Source organism: Chroicocephalus ridibundus, chromosome 13 (genome assembly GCF_963924245.1).
Source record: "Chroicocephalus ridibundus chromosome 13, bChrRid1.1, whole genome shotgun sequence".
NCBI classification, from domain to species: Eukaryota; Metazoa; Chordata; class Aves; order Charadriiformes; family Laridae; genus Chroicocephalus; species Chroicocephalus ridibundus.
The window spans coordinates 12085813-12104524 of record NC_086296.1 but is presented as its reverse complement, the minus strand read 5'-3'; the positions used below and the strand labels follow the sequence as shown (position 1 = coordinate 12104524).

Sequence of the window (18712 nt, the reverse complement as noted above, 5' to 3'; positions counted from 1 at the left end):
CCGCGGCACGTGGTGGGAGGGACCGGGGGGACGCGGCGGCGCTGTCATTGGTCCTGACCGCGGAAAGGGCGGGACGCTCCCCGCAGAGCAGCGCGGCGATTGGCCTGTGGCCGTGAGGGGGGCGAAGTGCCGATTGGCCCGCGCCGAGGAAAAGGGCGGGGCGATAAGCTGCCCGCGGGGCGGGGCGCGACGCCCAGATAGGCGCCAGAGGGGAAGAGGGGCGGAGCGGGGGGCGTGCGCGCGCGCTGCGCGCTCCCGGGGCCAGGTGCGGAGTGACCTACGGCGCGTGCCGTAGCGGCTGACGTCAGGCGCGGGCGAGCCCCGGGGCGGCGGCGCGAGGATGGAGGGGCCGCCAGGTGAGGGGCGGCGGTGCCGGGCCGGGCCGGGCCGGGCCGCGGGGTCGGGGGGTGGGGAGAAACGTTACCCCGCGTCCCCGGGAGCGGCCGGGCGGGGCCCCGGTGGGGGTGGCTGCCGAGGGCCGCGCCTTCCCGCCCCGACGGCGGCCGGGCACCGGATCCGGTGAGGCGGTTTCCCGCTGGGGCCGGCCGGTCGCCCTCACCCTGTCCCCGTTGTGGCGGCCCCTGCCGCCGTTCCTCGCTGGCCGCCTCCGTAACGTTCTTGCTGTCCTGCGGGAGCCGGCAGACCGGCTGCGTTGGCTGTGTCCCTTCGCGCCTCCTTCGCGCTGTTTCCTGCTCTGGTTTCTTCATTTCCGTCGCTTCTCCCGGACACCTCGGCGGTTTCGGTTGGATACGGGAATGTTCGTTTCCGTTTGGGAGCGAATCGGCCTCTCCGGGCACGGTTAAACAGTTGGAGCACCGCGGCACGGTGACTGCTGCGCAGGGCTCGGCAGCTGGCGGTGAAGCCCTGTGGGAGCCTTGTGGAGAATGTCCGTGGTGGAGCCGTTAGTCCTTAAATTCCTTTAAGCGGGATCCGCGTTCCCGTTTGCACCCTGCGCTGGTGGCTCTGCACGGGAGGAGGCGGAGGAGCAGGTTCACAGGCGGTTTTGGCCCGTAGAGTGGCGGCGATTCCAGAAGTTCGGCTGCCTCCAAGCAGACCCTCGTCTGCCCGCGCACGCGTGGCCTTGCCTTTTATTTCTGAGCTCGGTTGCTGCGCTGAAAAATAATTTGCTGTATAGAAGAGCATGGGTAGTGCAAGCTTTTTTGCAAGTTTTGGCGAACGCTTGCTCTGTGGTGCAGATCTGAGGTCAGGTGCAGCTCTGGGTGTTCCAGACAGCAGGAGGGCACCGACACGCTCCCGGGTGCAGAGCTGGTGCGGAGCTGGGAACTGAAGCAGCGACTTACACCAAATGTCCCATGTGGGTGAATCCTACCCAGCGCTCCGGTCTGCATGGAGACCTTCACGGGCACTGCCCGTCTGCTGACGAGGGTGGCTGTGCAACAAGTCTTTTGTCTGAAATAGCTCTTTGTGTAGAACATTCAAGGAGATCTGCACCTTGGTTATTTTTAAACGTTGTTATTGACCTACATAGTGCATAGTAGGCTGATGACTTCTGTTTTGTGTAACTTCAAGGAACTTGACCTTGGTATCAACCTGCCTGAGCAACTACCAAGTTTCAATGTTCTTTGGAAGATGGAAGTCCATGGTTAGTGGTTTTCTTTCTCGAAGTGCACTTCTTGCCTTATGCAACCTTACTGCAAGTAAACTTTTGGTAGCAGAAAGAAGCAGGTTTAAGATCTGCCCAGCTATGTGACATGTTCTTTGCACCGTCCTGTGCTCATCCAGATCCTTGACTCTTGCTTTAATATGCCCGCACAGCTGTTTGGATTTTGGATAGCATTTATCTGTGTGCCAAGTCCTCTTTGCACACAAGTTTTCATGCTGCTTTTCCTAGCTTGCATGCATCTAAATAACTAGCTGTCTCTGGGGCTCTATGACAGTTCTAGCAGAAACCGTTATAACTATGTTAAACTATGATGATTATTTTCTGAAAGGGCAATAGGCCAGGAGCATCAACCCCTCTTCCTAAGCCTGATGGTACTCTGGCGTTGGCTGTACAGTCTCGACAGGAATATTCACTCAAGTGTGTAATTCCTTCCTGGTAGTCAAGTTGCTCTCTACTGAATAAAGTTTGCCTTTCCTTTTGTTCATTTCTGGGAAATACTGTTAATTATACAAATAAGCGTGAATGTTATGTGCTGAGTCAGTGGCATGAGGGGAAATAGTAGCCTGCCTTCCTGGCCTAGCCTGGTTCTCTCTGGGAATCATTACACTAGAGCAGTCTGCCTTCCTGAAATCTCTGCTCTAAGGACTGGCATAGCTGTAGCTGAGCAGTTTTCCCTGAAAAGTCACGTTGCTTTCTTCTGCATAATGTGAAGGAGTGGATGGGGATGTTATGTCTGGAGGGAAAACAAAAGAATGTATAAGATGTCAGAGTTTGATTTGGGAACTGCACTCTCTGGGGTTAGAAGCTGCCTGGGATTGGCTTAACTTTCTATGTGTGAAGGCTTTCCCGTCACTATATAATTTAAGGTCGTTCTTTGTCAGGGATGCAGCAATCCTTGTTTCCTCTGATGTAAAAGGGTCACTGTGTGTCACTTTATTCCTACATGCAGGTGAAGAAGCCTGGAGGTGTCTAGGATGCGGGGACAGCATTGCTGCTGGTCAGCGCCTCTACAAGACTGTAAACGAAGCTTGGCATATTTCCTGTTTCCGGTAGGTGAAACTTTAGCCAGTTAAACTCTCTGTGTATTTTTTAACTCACTCGGAACCTGGTGGATCAGTACGAACATTAACAGGGGGTTCTTGCAGTCAGCTCTGTGCCTGACCTGTTCCGGGGCCTCCTGCAAATGGATTGTGTGCTCTCGCTTGGGGCCGTACTTCAGTGCCTGCGATAGCGCTCTGGAGCTGACTTGCAGTCCCGACAGCGGTCTGACACTGCCTGGCAAAGTGTTGCCATGCTGACGCAAGTGCATACGGGAATACAGATAAAGTGCAAATGAAAGCTCTGATTTACTGGTGGTGGCAGCAGCCATGGGTTGCATATTTGTCTTCAGCTGCATTCCAGAGTAGTGCCCAGGCAATTCGGGTAGCCTGTTGCTTTTTCCATGTGTCATAGGTATGAGGGAGATATCAGGGTGTTGGGGAGAACTGCTGATATGGGGGAGGGAGATCTTGTGTTGTACTTCCTCTCCTGTTCAGACTATTAAGACATACAAACTTATGAAATCAGTTAATGTTGCTATCGGCAAGGACGGAAAGCGATGTCTGATGTGCTTTTCTTCCTGGCAGTGGCAGTAATGCCTCTCATCAGTGTTTCATGAATACTCGGTTCGGTTTTCATGCTCCAGAATCACGTTTCTGAAGGGGCCTATAGTTTTGGGAGGGGTTAAGTACCTGCAGCTTCTACTGGCTTCTGTGTCGGCGCAGCTGTTGGCTTGAATCTGGAGAGGCTAATGTTTTGGACGCTGTCAAAGCAAAGGGGGAAAAGGAAGCCAAAGTGTGGCTTTGAAGGAATGTTTTCTGTGCCAAGATCAGCATCTACTGTCCTGGTTTGAAGAACCAAAAAAACCAATAAAATACCCTAGCTTTGTTGAAGTGAGGATTATGGTTACTGGTGCATTTTTTTAAAAAAACAGCATATCATGCTGCCAAAGCAATGCTAGCTCTGTTGACTTGGAAAATGCTGTTAGAATGGCTTGTTGATAATCACAGTTACAGCTTTGTGTCACTACAAATTCCTGTCTTTTGGGTTTCTATTGGTTTGCGTATTGATGTTTAGCTGTGTTGAGTCAGCTTCTAATCCTGGTTTTCTCTTCTCCCTAAAGAACTAGTATCCTGTTGTTGAGCTTCCCTAGATTCTGCCAGTAGCCAAACCCAAAGCTGTGTGTGCTAATAAGTCAGTCTTTCTTGCCTTTGAATCTATTTCTGTTGTGAGCCTTGATTTGCAAATGTCTTGGTGCTTCTTGCTCTTGGGACCGTTGATGTGGAGAACAGCTGAGCTGGAGGCAAATCCTGCCCTCGTGACACTTTACAGAGAATTTGATACCGTAGTTTATATTGTAAAATGGAAGTTTAGTGGGGTGTTGGGTTTTTTTGTTTTGTTTTGATTTATGCAAGCGAAGATGCCAACTTTTCTCCTGAGCTGTTTAGTAACTTTCTTCATTTGCTGATGCGCTTCTCTCCTGCTTTGTGCTTTTGGCAGCTCTAGCATCCAGCCACGCTGCCATGCGGAATGAACAATTGGAACCTGCAGTAAAGGAAGCTGCCCTTCCCTTTTTCCTAGTTCCAGGGTAGGACTGTACATGAAAACAAATTTCCAGTTTGCACTCTGTTCCCTCTTTTCTTCTGTTATCCCTAAGCCATGCTGAGCAGCAGTCTTGTGCTTGAGATCCCAAAGCCAAACTTTAAAAAGCCTCTAAGGGTAGGAGCCTTTGGCAGCTGGTAGCTGTGAGTTCCGGCAGCTCTTGTGGAGTGTTTTTTACAGTCTTCCTGTGGATTAGCTGACTCCCTGGCCTGGCACATAATTTCTCTAATGCTGGTTGGCACTGCTCCAGGCTCGTTAGCCCTGTTTATTCTTGGTCAGGCTAGGCTGCTGATCATGCTTGGCACTGGCAGCAGCTGACGTACATGCATGTCTCTGAGGGTTTAAGTTTTTTGTCACTTCCCTCCTTCCTCAAACTGCATGTACAGGAGCTTTGTCTCTGGAACCTATATTTTCTCTGGTGTGACTGGAGGGACAAGCACATCCCTATTCGTGTATCTTGGATATTTTAAACTGTTCTTTGGCCAGCTGGTCCTTAGGCTTGAGTCCGACGGGTTGGATCTGGCTGATGATGTTTCAGTCACAATGTCTGTCGAGAATTAACTCTGAATGTACTTTTGTGCCTCTGAACTCTGTTGAGATAGTATACGCTTTCAAAGGTCATTGCTTTTCACCGATACACAGTTACACTCAATTTGGAATTTATATTGCACAGAGCTTCAAACACTACACCAAGAAAGGGAAAGAGAGAAACAGCAAAGTATCTTTTCCCCGAGTCTGGATCACTTTTACCTACAGGAATTATCGGAAGAGCTTTATTTGACCTACAGCATCCTGTTCTTACTGCTTTCAGTCCAACTTTTTTTTCCATATTACAAAATAGATGATACTGGCTTGAACTATACCTTTGAATACAGTATTGTTAGCTGATACCTGGTATTTTGATGTCCATTGGTGGTGTTTTGTCTTTGGTTTTGTTTGTTGTTTTTTTTCCACAGATGGAATTTAATTCCACAAATGGAATTAAAAACAATCCCCTCTTTCTGTAGGGATATCGCATATTTGAATTGGAGTAGGATGGGATGAGAAGACCCAGATATAGCTGCATGTTTTAATATTAAGGAGACAGTATTTGAGAAAAATCCAGTTTTGATTATTTGAAAATCATGAATTCAGATCAAGCCTGTTGAATGCATCCAGGTGGAAAATGCTTTTGGATCCACATGAAGAAAATTATTGGAAATGGTGGTAGGAATTCCTACTGTAGCCGGGTGCTTAAGAGCTTTTTAGGAAGGAAGGCAGCTGAGGTTCAGTTCCTTCCTAACCATGAAAGAAGAGAGGATGTAAATTACTATGGTCTATAAAATAAATCTAATTTAAGTAGCCAAGCAACAAAGGCTTGCTGCAGAAATCTCAAACAAAAGCCAAACCCACCAGATCAGGGAAAAACTGTTCACAGTTTATCTTCAGCAAAAGTTACTGAAGGTGATGGATTACTGATGGTTTTACAGTTACAGATCTAAAAATACACTATTTATTTTATATCAAACCCCATTAAGTAAAAGCTGAAAAATCATCAGGAGTTTGAAGAGCGGAAAAGCTCATCTTCCTTTTTCTGGAAGAGGAAAGTAAAGCAGAGAAGTTTTGTACTAATCCAAAATTTTTAATTAGTAAGTCTAAAGCACTGGAGATTATGGTGACAAGAAACTGTTAATTCAGTTTGGACAAATACTTCCTTTTTGCTTAATACACCAGATTTATATGCATATGCAATGCAGCTTGACCGCAGGAAAAATTCTTACGGCTTTCTGTATATATATTTTTAAATTAAATTATGAAATAATTTGATGCTAAGTTAATAATATAAACAACTGTATGACTAAAAAGTGTAAGCTTTTGATATCTGACTAAATGTATGTTAAATCTTTTTATACTGATCAGGGATTACATTATTATATTTAAGTAATTGTAAGCAGTAAGTTGACTTTCCAGTAAAAGATAATCGCTAAAATTAACAACAGTCTTGAAATCGTTAAGAAAGTGTTTACATTTGTAAAAAAAAAAAAAAAAAAAGTCCAAAGTAATAAAACAAAAATTATTTGTCTAAAAGACAATAAAAGTTGCCTTATTAAATAGAGTTAAATCAATTCACCTGACAGATTGTTCAGATGCTTGCATTCTATTTGAATGTATTACACCATTTCAATTTCTGTTAACCTTTACTGGGGCTAGAAACTAAAACACAAGGAGTGGTGTAACCACAGAAGGTTGTGTTCTCTAAATGAATGCTTTGAGAAAATGCTTTTGAGAAACAGTTTTGGCTGAGTGCAGAACTCCTGGCTCTGTCTCCTATTGGTATTCTGAAGTGAATTTGAAACAAATTCTCCTTCTGACTGTTTCTCAGTAGTGGAAGATTCTTCCCAGAATCCCTGGTCACCCGCCCGTTGTACGCTCTCTGCAGCATGACAATTGTCCGTGGTCAGAAAACAGAACCGGATTAGCTATCCATGCGTCGAGGGGTGCCCTGAGCTCCAGGCTACTGAACAGAAAGAGAACCACTATTAATTTGCCAACCCCAGTAAATTGATTGTCTTACAAAGACGTGGTTTTTCTATACTGAGTGGCATATTTTGTGTGCTGTAGAAATATTTTTTGCTCAGCAAAACTAACACTTTGATTCTTTTTACATTTAGGGGAAGGCAAGCCAGGCAGACTTGTATTAAGAACGTATATAATTAAACCTGTTTTGGGGGTTGCAGGATAAACTCGTTGACTTCTGAGGGTATATTCTAAATCTGTTTTCTGTGGTTCTTAGGGTATCTACTAAACGTCTTATGTTTGAAGCAAGTAATTTCTATGGCTTAGGAATGATCAAGGATCTGGTCACCTAATAATCTCCCATTTTTCTGCCTCCCAGACTATGTCTGCTAGCACTTAATTATCCTTAGTGTTAGAAGCTTCTGTCTACTGTCTTCAGAAATCCCCCTTGTTGCAGTTTGAATCAATTTCTCCTAGTCACATTCACAATGGATGTAGAAAACAGGCTTTTTTCCCCCCTTCTGTTATTCAAGTAAACTTTTCCTGTTGGAGAGCAGCAATCGTGTCTCTCCTAGACTGAAAAAGCCCTGGATCTCGCTTTTACTCAGGGACCGTATTTTCTCAACTTTGGATCACTTCTGTTGGTTCAAACTGTTTGGCACAGGCCTTCATTTTCCAAACGCTGCTTCCTCCCCACGGACAACAGGACAAATAGATCTACAGTGACAGGATATGAAGCTGAAACGTACAAATGTTGACAAATAAAGTTGTAAGCAAAGGTGTGTAGTAAGACGAATTTGAAATGTGGGGATGTTTGATGCTTAGAATCTTCCTTTAGCTTTTCAGCTGTGAGCACAGCCAGGTTTGTTCACACGGCAGCTGAATTTGAGAGCAGGGGAAAGATCAGTCAATAACAGAAGGTAGTTGAATTATAGTAGAAGCAGGAAGACAAGAATCTCCTCTTCTTCCCTGTCCTCTCCAGTTTCTAGCAGTTACAGAAAGCTAATGGTGAGAGCTCTTCTCCACTAATCCTGCAGACTCCTGGGAATGTCTCTTTGATGATGTCTCCATCAGCATTGAAATTCACCAGCTCGATATCAGATTTAAGGAGAAATAGTTGCTAAGTGCCTGTTTGTGCATGGATCACCATGACTGTTCAGGAGTTTAAAAAGCCAAGAGAACAATGAAGCACTTTGCAGGTGGAAGTGGCCACATTCCTCTGGGGAATCTATCAGCTGCAGGACATCCATGATGACCCTTTCTATTTAAGGAGGAGCTGGGCATTCCAGTCTGAACTTTTTTTAGTTGACTTGTGACTTATGCAGCTTGTCCTTTAGGGCATTGTTATCAGAGCATTATTATATCCAGGTAATTAGAATTACTCACACAGCCCAGTATGTGGTAGGCTTTCCACATGAGTGAGGCAGGATCCTTCCCTGAGGAGTTTCGCAATCTGCACAGACAAAAGCAGCAAGTTATGAACCGCATCAAGATGCAGAGGTGTAAGTGTCCATCTTATTGCCATCTGTGCTGCATTTACAGATTAGAAGTCACTGCTTCTGAAGTTCCAACTGTGAAGTTCCAATAGGCTGAATTTCTTTGCTTTGCTTCTCAGCCTACACGTGTTGAGGAGGTCTGCAGCCATTAGGCAGGTATGGTGGTGAGAAAAATTCTGTCTTCATCCTAATGTAGTGCTTAGTGATGTTAAGAACTGAGAAGGCTTCACTGTGTTGGTCTGAAGTTCTGCTGCTGCTTAGAAATAAGATGCTGTAATGGAGATGAGCTTTGCTTCACTGTTCATTTAGTTTCCTCAAGAGCTGTGTGCGGGAGCTTTCACTCAGAGGTACGTGTGCATCAAAATGGTATTAGTTTCAGGAGCTGATGTCAGGAGCTGACTCTGTCTTTCAACAGCAGCAAAGCACGTGTTATGTGTAAGTGCCTTGGAAATACAATGAGGTGTTGGGATTGCACTGAAGTATTTGGAATGCCTCCAAACTGCACCCATGCCGAAACAAAGCTCTGCTGCAGACTCTTCAGGCATGGAGCAAGATGCCTCTTCCCCAGCTTACACCAGTCCCACACATACCGAAGTGCCTGTCTGTGCCAGGATGAATTTGTGTATCTTAGGGCTGGTAGATATGCTGAGCAATGCATCTGTCTGTAGACATGCTGTTGGACAGCATGAACTGTGTCTAGATGTGCAGCCTAACCCCAGCTGTTTGAAGCTATTAATCACTGGAATATCACAATAGCTACATGATGCATTTCGGTGGGGATAAAACTGTAACGGCTGCAATAAATTTCATGTTAAGTCTTTGTCAATGTTTTTCATTTCTGCCTTTTTATTTGCTAGTTATGTCAAATATAGATTTCAGGCTTCTTTCTGGCAAAAAAAATTACTGTACAATTCTAAACCATAGTAAGGAAAGCAACCCCCGGTGATGGCTACGTGTTTGTAGTGGAAATGCTGTCGGCATTTGCAAGAGAAGATGCTGAGATCTGACTTCAGTCGTTGAAAAATAAATTTGTTTCGGTGCATTTTGGCCCTCAGAGATGATATCAGTAAAATTACGTAGAAAAGGTCCCCCCTACACACACACACTTGTTTAGCAGCATTTTTGAAGTACAGTCATGCTGGAATTCAGATCTAGAATGTATGAACACATTAACACCTTTTCCGGAGTCCTTTTATCAGAGCTATTGTGTTCTCAAATAGGTCCTAGAGACAATAAAAAAAGGCAAGAAATAACAAGAGAATTTTGTAGAGGAAAAAGTAACTTACTGGCTGCTGCTGGGCCTTGCTGCAAAAGTAAAATCATTTTGATAAGATGTTTCCTGTTTAAATAGACTTTTGACTATGTGTCCTTTGGCTTTAAGGAAGTCTCAAACAAAATCCCTTCCCAGTTGCTTAGCTGTCTGGGTGGTTTTTATTACTTTGAAGTTAGGCTTTATCTGCTGGCTTCATTCACAGACTAGCTGGCTGCTTATCACATCTGTGGATCAAATCTTCAAAGGTTTTGTCTGCAGAGTTGGGATTTATGAGGTCACGTGGAATCCCCCTTGGAGGGAGTTCAGCCCATGGCAGCAGAATTGTGGGGGGAAAAGCTTTTGTCCGTCGGTGACACTGGGCAGGGCAGGGGCTCTGCGATGCGCCGGGTGTGTGTGTGTGGCGGGGTGGTGCCGATCGCCAGGGAAGCGTTGGACTGGGAGCGCTAGCGCTGGCCCGTTTTCAGCACGCAACATATAGAGAATGTGGGAGACCGGAGTGCATTCCTAGACACAGACTCACCGTGTTGCTGCTTCCAGTAGAGCTGTGTGAAATGTCAGAAGGAATTAGACCCGTGCTGGAATGGACAACCACATCAGGCTCTGCAGCGCTGGGCTTCGCTGCACTTTCACAGCCAGGCTTCGAAACTGCACTGAATGGGTGAAAATGATGATTTATTTTTTTTTTTTTTTTTTTTTTTTTTTTTTTCCAGAAAGGTGGCTGCTTATTAAAAGTCAAAAAAATAAAAAACAACCCAAAAGGCTGCCTGGCTTTCTGCTTACTTCAACAGCGAGCAGCAGCTGTCAAACCTGCAGCCAAGACTGCCTCGTCCCAGCCCCAAGCGTCCCTCAAACAATATGCCAGCTGAGACTAGCATCTCCAGTGAAAGCACATTTGAGTACTCTTGCCTCTGGAACATAGCATGCTTTTCGGGCTGTGTTCAGGCATGCCAGGCTTTGCTGACTGTACAAAAAAGGGAGGGCTCGGTGCAGCAGCGTATGTTTGTTGCATTTCTGAGTGTCTTGCAAACAGCTTTAGCTGATTAGGCCACTAGAGATCATGCTTGGCTTCAGCGCAAGCAAAATGATATAACTACGTGTGCTGCAAGCAGGAGAGAGTACTCCTCTGTGCTGATTTATACCTCTCAGCTTCCATTCAGGAGATGAAGATTAGGTTAAATGATTGCAATGATCTCTGTTAAAACAGTGTTGGAAGGAAAGTTAATTTTCCTTGGATGAAGCACACTGAGTTACCTCCTCCAAGAGGGTGAACAGATTGTAGGTCCTGTGAAGGTAGGATAACCCCCGCACGCTGTGAGGGATTTAGGAAGGTATGTAGTAAACGTTAATTTGATGTGTTTGGAGATGTGGCTGGCTGGCTGTCACTCTGCCTTCCTTGACTTCTCCATCAGACCGTGCCACTGCTGCAAAGAGTAGTTTCGCGTTTATGCACTTGGCTCTTACTTTGGCAAAACCTGCTATCTTTCAGCACTTACTAACGCAGCCCCTCTTTGGATCAAAGCTCCACCCCTTGTGAAGAAGTAGAGCTTATTCAGCCTCTGTAGCCACACGCTGTCCTCCTGCAATGGCTCCTCCTCCCCTCCCACCCTTGGGTGGAACCAGAGAAGGGGAAACTTGACAATAGTTAGCAGGCAGCAGAGCTTGCAAGAACTATTGCAGAAGCATGTCCAACTAGCCCGGTTAGCAGTTATTCTATCCTTCCCAAGGGTGCCGCCGCTGCTGAGTGCAGGAGAAGATGGTTATAGCCATGGGAGCCAGGAAAAATCTGAAAAGGAATGAGCAGCCGAGAGACCTGGCGTTCCTTGGGCAGCTTCAAAGAGAGGTGAAGTATCTGAATCAGCGCAAGATTAAATGAGCACTGGCTGCTGCCATGTTGGCAGAACAGAGCTGTTCAGAGGCAGTTGGACAAGTTTGTGGCTGAGCCGGTTTATCCAGTGTTGAAGATGGGAAGTTACTTGTCTGCCCCAGCTTACTTCGCTCCCAAGGATCCCTTTCGGTAAGTCTTGGACAGGATTACCAGTGGATCTTCAAAGTGTCGTTTCCCCCCTGTAATGCTATCCTAAGCAGTGAGTGCGCGAGGTGTGAAGAATGAGATCCAGTGCTTGCGTGCAGGGAACAGCCAGCCTCACACTGGGGTCCTGTCTTGCTCCGAGGAGGAGACAGGGAAGATTCTTGTCACCAGCCCCTTTGCAGCTCTCTGGTACGAGGGAACAGCCCCTGTGTTGTGAGGCAGTGTCTGTGTCGCCTGGGCAAGCAGGCTGCCTTTCAGAGCAGCACTAGGTATGCCCCATGCCCCCGTGCTGTGCTCCACTGCCAGGGGAATGAGATTACTAAGGCAGGCTGCTGCTTATGTCTCGCTTCCAAAGCTCCTTGTGCCTGGACGTCGCACAGGGTGAGGTGAGGTGTGCTGTTGCGAGTTCAAGAAAGTGATGTAATCTGCAGTGAGGGAGTGCATAATCTTGTTCGAGAACAGGAATCAGGTACTTTGCAGGTAACTAGGGACAAGCAGCACACTTCCCCTATGTGGAAAGGATTCTTCTCCTGTGATATTTTTGTTTATATTAGCAACCATTCTTGCTCCAATCAAACAAATGAGGCTTGAGAAGGGCAATAGCTGCAGAATAAGGCTTTGATTGCATTACATCTCCATAGTGGAAATTCTTAGTGGGGCTGAACACAGCTGGGATGGTGACATGCTGATGTGCTGATATAGTGAACGGATGGGGAAAGGCAGGGCTTGCAGTTTCATTGTCTCTCTTCTATTCCCCTCCACTTGGATTTGCTCATTATTGATCCTGTTCCTGCAAACACACTGTTGTACTGATTTGGGAGTAAGGAGCCTTTTGTTAAAACAAATCTAGGGTAGGAGTAAATACTGCTGTGCAACTGCTAAGCTGCTTTAGGCAACTTTCTGAAACAGCACCCGCTCTCAGAAGAAGGAAAGTGAGCAGGCATTCATTATTTGTAATGTGTGTAGGGCACCATGCTAAGCCATAGATACACCTTCTCCTAAGTGTGTGGAAATGGTTTTGCATAGTCAGAGCTTAAATACTCCGTCTTCTAGTATTTACTTTGTTTTCTAGCATCTGTTCTTCCTCTTCTCGTGTCTCTTATGTAGCCAGTGCACACACTTCTGCTAAGTCTGGGTGAGAAGCCTTTGGGTTAGCTACAGGCTGGGGTTGTTTTATTCTGCAACTCTGTCTGCGTGACTGTCCTCTCCCCGGCCCTGCCTGCAGAATTGGAGCCACAGCTCTTTCGAGCCTGGCGAGCGTTAACTGATCTAGCCTGACAGTGTGTGTGGGGGGTGGATTTTATTAATGAGCCTTTCTCAAAGGGATCTGTCTCCTCAGTGCCAGGGAGTCTCTGCTTCCATGAGGGTATTGGCTTTCATTTAGATGTAAAAGAGATGCCACATCAATTGAATCTCCATCTCACTGAAAACCGGGCTGGTTACCTGTTGTGACCTGATCCTCCTACCACTCCCCACAAAACCCAGTAGCCATCAAGCAGGGATTTGTGAACCCTTTCTGCACCTGCTGTGCCACAGAGCATCAGGGCTGAACACTGCACCCCGATGCTGCCTGGGGTTCCTGGAGGATGGCAATGGGAGGCAGAACAATTTATTGTTTCTAACCAAGGTTGGGAATCAAAGAATCATAATGTGCGGGACTGTATAATGAGCGCAGGGCCCTGCAGCTCTGAAAATGGTGGCTGGGCAGCAAGAGGAAACGCGTCAAGTATGGCTGTTACCAGTCCTCCCAGAACATTGATTACCATGCTTTGTTACTCTGCAATAAGAATACGAAATCATCTAGGAGAAGATTATCAGTTTCTAATCTATAAAAGACAGAGAAGCTAGAAATCTTCCTTTCTTTTGGTTGTGGAGACTGGCAAAGATTAGTTTGCTTAATACCTGTAGAAGTAATTGTATTCCTGTCTTGGCTGATGTGAGCCCTGGCAATAGCAGTGCTGCATTGCCACACACTCTAGTGAGGAGGGAAAGAAAGAGTGGTGGTAACTCTTGTATCTTCCTTGATAAAATTCTGACATAGCTCTTCAATGAGAGTCATGTGGAACAATCACGTGATGCCTTTATCATTTGGGCGAAGGCGCTGAAACAGTTGGAACAGTCTTAAAACTATACCTGGGTGGTGTCAGTCAGTTCTCCACGCCTGACAAATCTAAAGCCTTTTCTACATCACAGAACACATGGCAAATAACAGAAGGTGCTGCTTGGCCATATGGGCCATAGCCACATCCTCCTGCTGGCAGTGATTAACAAAGTAGCCAGTTAGATCTATTACCAGCATCTAGCCTCTCTGGGGCTGGCTGCTTTGTTCCTCCTGCCTCATTGCCCTGGGTGGGGTGCTGAGCCTTAAGCTGCAAACTTGTCCTGCCCAGATTTGTTTAATTGCATAGCAAAGAACTGACTGCTTGCTGGCTCCACCCCCTCACCTTCATTTTGCTATGGGTGTGTTGCAAATTAGATACCAGTGCTTATTTCCGGATGAAAGCAAACTGAGCAAAGTGCTGCAAGGTTGGAATCAAACCATGAAGAAGTAGGAGAAAGGTAAAGGGAAGACAAGCACACATGATCCTCTAAACAGAATTGTGGTTGTGTTGATTTTACAGAAATTTTAGATTTTTTTTTTTAGGGAGAAAAAGGAGTGGTTCAAGGTGAAATTGAAGAGGGGTGAGGAAGGGATGGTGTTGTGCTTACAACCAAATGAATAAATAACCCACCTGCTTGGAGAGAACTTGGACAGAAAGTAAGGTCTTGAAGTCCTGGTGGAGCAGTCTCCAGTGTTGCTGTCTGCATCCCAAGTGCAGGCCTGGTCACAGCTCCCTGTTTGAAGATGTAATCGCTCCTGGAGCACGCACTGGTACAGGCACGCACACAGAAGTTGGATAAGTCTGAGGGATCCAATTTGCCCATGCTGAGCCAGATGTTCCTGCCACAAGGTGATAGAAATCTTTGCTGTTAGTCTCCACTTGTTCTTTTCTCCCTCCCACTCACCTACTTGATCATGGGGTATTTACTGCAAACGAAAGCCAAAGGCTAGTGGTTGAAGGGAAAATGCATTGCAATGCCCTCGGGGTCTCTTGCATACCATGAGCAGGGTGTAAGCATGACAGTGCCCCAGGGCTGAGGCTGTAATGATGCAGGTACCATGTATAGCACGTTAAGTTACTGCTCCCCCTGCCTCAGACAGAATTGGCAGGGCCTGTTGCACGTGCTGGAGTTCTTTCCCGTCACTGAGGAAGGGGGGGCAGGATTTGGAGCTCTCCAGCTGTGAGAACAAACACTATAAAAGCCAAATACATTAGAAGGAGCAACTTTCCTGAGGGTAGGGTACGGCACTAAATACCTCATGAGGTGTGTTTTCCCCTAAAACCATAGTCTGCTTACAAGCCGCTTCACCTTGTTGCTTTGCAGCCTTTTGAGATGGAGCAAATAACTCTCTCCATGTTGGAGCACGACCAGCTTCACATATCATCACGCTCATTACAAGCTGGTGGAGTTCACAAGGAATGTCTTTGGCACAAATAAGCTTTCAGGAAGCTTGTGAAAGGTGAAGTCAACAGTAGCTCTCATCTGAGACCTGGGAGCATGTAAAAAGTGCACCTCCACAGCCGCTGGCTGACTTGAGGGCACTTGGTGCTGCAGAGAGGCCTGCTGTCCAGGAGGGCACATATCCTCCCAAACCCCCACCCTGGTGCAATGGATTCCCCTCCCATGTAGTAACTGAGACCATTGTTAGGGCAAGGGGCAGAAGAAACTCTTCCACCTTTGGGAAAGCATCATACTGGCGATAGCATTGATCCTCGAGGTGTTTCTTTGAAGCAGTTACTGGTGACTAACCCGCCTTGGAATCTGCACTCAGAAATGGCCAATACCAGACTAATTTTCCTTTCAAAGTCTGAGAACGTCCTGCCCAGGGCTAATGGAATAATCTTTAGTGATGCAATTGCTGTCTGTGCCTTATCTCTCCATGAAGTCACACCTCCCTGCTGCAGAAGTTAAACTCCCTTGCCCAGTGCATCCTGCTGAGGCAGGATTATTTTGCGTTCAGCAAGCCTGAAGATCTGGGTTCCGCTTGTGATCTGCTAAAATGATATCTGCATAGAATTGCTGCATCTTTTTCCTTTTTGGAGAGGGGGGTGGGGTGATTTGTTGATTTGTTTGTTTCTTGGGGGGGTGTAGGTAGAGGATTAGTAATGGTTCCTTGTTGAAATGGGAGCTGACACCGGTGTGTGAAGGATTTTGAGACTCCCTTCATGAAATAAGAGAAGCAGTTTTGTTTGGGTTTTTTTTTTCTGGTTGGTTGGTTGTTGGGGAAAAAAAAATCTCATGTGCTGTCATCAGCAGAAGGAAAGGGAGACCAATTGGTGGGGAGAGGCGGAGGACATTCATTACAGTGAATTGATGAATGCAGTCAGGATGTGGAGCTCAAAGGATGAACTGCTTTGAAAGTTCTCGCTCAAATGGATAGCGCTGCAGTTGACCTTTTGGTAGAGGTCTACTTACAGGAGAACAGAAAGGCTTTCCACAAAGGCTGGTGCAGAACTGGCTTTGCGTTGCGTAGGGAAGTGGATCCGGCCTCTCTGCCCCCTTCCTAAACTGGCTGAGGAGACCGGTGCTCTGGCACAAGGCGGTGAGATGCTATAGAAACACTGAGTAGAAACAGCAGAGCTATATGTGTGCTGGGCAACTCTGCAGCTGGAAGCTTGCATCCAGGAAGAGGGAGAAAGCAGAGGACCGAAATTTGTAAGGCAGAATTTATAAACCTGCTGATGTGTTTTAACAAATGGATAGGATTTGTTTTAAACTCTGTAAGCTTGTCTTTTCCTTTGTATTGGTTGATACCACCTCTTCTTATAAACCTTGGTTTTGGTGCTAATTTTCAGTTGAAAAAGCATTGGGAAGTGGAGGGGTTTAGAACATCCATAGCTAGAAGAGCTGGTGGTGAGCTGCTCCTGAACGTCTGTTTTCTCCATGCAGGAGAGGGCCTTTTCCATTGGTTTGTGACTTGTTGCCAACTGGAACCTTGTTCCTTTGTTTCTTTCAAGGTGCTCTGAATGTCAGGATCCCCTCACTAACTGGTACTATGAGAAAGATGGGAAGCTGTACTGTCACAAAGACTACTGGGGGAAGTTTGGGGAATTCTGCCATGGCTGCTCTCTGCTGATGACTGGACCTGTGATGGTAAGGACTGTAAAGGACTCCTGCCCGGAGGCAGGACATGCCTGTCTCCAGCTCCTCAAACTTGGTTGGGAGTTGCCCTAGCTATTCAGATAATCAAATAAACTGAAGGTAATAGTCTCTTTGCAACTCTAATCTCTAACCAGAGATTTGAAATGAGGCTTGTGTGTTCATCTTCTAGTTAGAGATTAATTCTGAATGGGAAGGCTCTTAAAGGAGGGAGTTGTGAGGACCTGAAGCATATGAACAAAGAAGGTGCTGAAATGCATGGGCATGAGAAACAGAAAGGTGATTAAGGAAACTTCTGTTCAGTTTCTGTAGCACAGCGCTCAGTGTCTCCATGGGGTGATTTTCCACTGCATTGTGGAGTCAAACCTCTTGGCTCGGGATAAGCAGCAGGTTCTGGCTTTGGGGAAGGTTGCCATCCGAGTCCCACCTGGACTGTGGCCAGGGTGGTTTTCTGGCTGATGGCATCTTGAAGCAGCATTAGCCCCAGTTGCTTCGAAACATTGGACTCTGCCTGCACAATACGGGGCTTGCCTAAATGTTCCGCTCTCTCTTGCCACAACCTTGCAAATATTTAACCTTTAAAACTGTCAAGAAAGGAACATAACCATTATTTTTCAGGGTCTAAATAAAAACAGCATGGTACTCAGTAATATGATCGCTACCTCAAAGAGAAGTACTGAGAAAAGTGCAGACAATTTCTCAATGTCTGCAGAAGTCTTCGCAAAATACTGTCAATAAGGGAAGTTCTCATAAGGAAAACAGAAAAACAGATCAATGAATAGAAATATTCTTTAAAGGTATTTTGTTGTCTCAGTTGCAGCTTGCTTTTTTTGTTCTGTCGGCTGGCTGGTAAAGTATCTGAATTTGTGCATTGCCTGACTGCCAAAAAAAGCGCCCTTTCAGCTTTATTAATTCAGGCGTAACGTTAGTTATCTTGCCAAGAGCAACTGAACAGGAAGGTTTAATATCTTGTTTACTAGTCTGCAGCAGACTATCAGCTATTTTTGATAGTTGAGCAGCTGCCAAATATAGCAGAGGTTCCTGGGACGCAAGCTTTGCTTTCCATGTTGACATGTTTGTTTCAGAGAGGTTTAGCTAACAAGGTGCCAAGGATGGGGTTCAGGAAAGGTAGAACAGGCTAATATAACTCTCCAGTAAAAAACTGCCACTTGACTTTGTGGTGAGTGAACATGTTAATTAGAGATGAAAGCAGTAGCTGCATCTGCTGATGGATTTTGGCCCTTCTAAGCTACTCCCTTTTCTGTCTGTAGGTGGCTGGCGAATACAAGTATCACCCCGAGTGCTTTGCTTGTATGAGCTGCAAAGTGATCATTGAAGATGGGGACACTTACGCACTGGTGCAACATTCCACTCTCTACTGGTAAGACGGAGCTGCGTGCTTTGCCACAGAGCTGCTCCCTGCCGTATGTGTAAGCCACGTTCAGCTGGCTCCATGTGGTTCGGCCAAATGCTACACTGGGGAATGCCAGGAAGCTGCCTTTTGAGGGCGGGAGGGAGGAATGGAGTAAGCGCTTAGAACTGTAGCTTATGGTCAATAAGAGAACTTAGAAGTGTGAGTTCGGCAGGGAGGGATAGGACACTGCCATAATGACTTTCTTCACTTCTTTTAGTGGAAAATGCCATAACCAGATTGTGCTGACACCGATGATAGAAAAACACTCCACTGAGTCTCTGCGTGAGCAGCTGCCGTATACACTGACCCTCATCTCCATGCCAGCAGCTACCGATGGCAAGAGGGGGTTCTCCGTGTCTGTGGAAGGTGGCTGCTCCAGCTATGCCACTGGTGTCCAGGTGAAAGAGTGAGTATGACAAGGTTGTGTGCAAGGTACATGTCTGTGCAGAGGGAGCTGGTAAAAATTCCGCAGTGCTGCTGTCCTGCCAGCTGCTTTAACTGCTGAGGGCATCTGTCTTGGCACAACAGGGACATATGT

General features: G+C 46.3%; 1 protein-coding gene across 6 annotated transcripts in view; it reads left to right on the top strand.

Annotated features, from left to right (window-relative positions):
• The first annotated feature begins 227 nt into the window (after nucleotides 1–227).
• Nucleotides 228–18712, top strand: part of LIMK2 (LIM domain kinase 2) — a 32565-nt gene continuing 14080 nt past the window's right edge. For 2 of the 6 annotated variants that reach the window (XM_063351625.1, XM_063351623.1), the window contains exons 1-5: nucleotides 228–356; nucleotides 2574–2673; nucleotides 16619–16754; nucleotides 18032–18141; nucleotides 18392–18580. In XM_063351625.1, coding sequence (XP_063207695.1) covers nucleotides 341–356; nucleotides 2574–2673; nucleotides 16619–16754; nucleotides 18032–18141; nucleotides 18392–18580 — 551 coding nt within the window. In that variant the 5' untranslated portion in view covers nucleotides 228–340. Of the gene's footprint in view, nucleotides 357–1037; nucleotides 1604–2573; nucleotides 2674–10383; nucleotides 11544–16618; nucleotides 16755–18031; nucleotides 18142–18391; nucleotides 18581–18712 lie in introns of those variants that run through there. The other 4 variants (XM_063351621.1, XM_063351622.1, XM_063351626.1 and 1 more) reach the window with 4 other exon arrangements.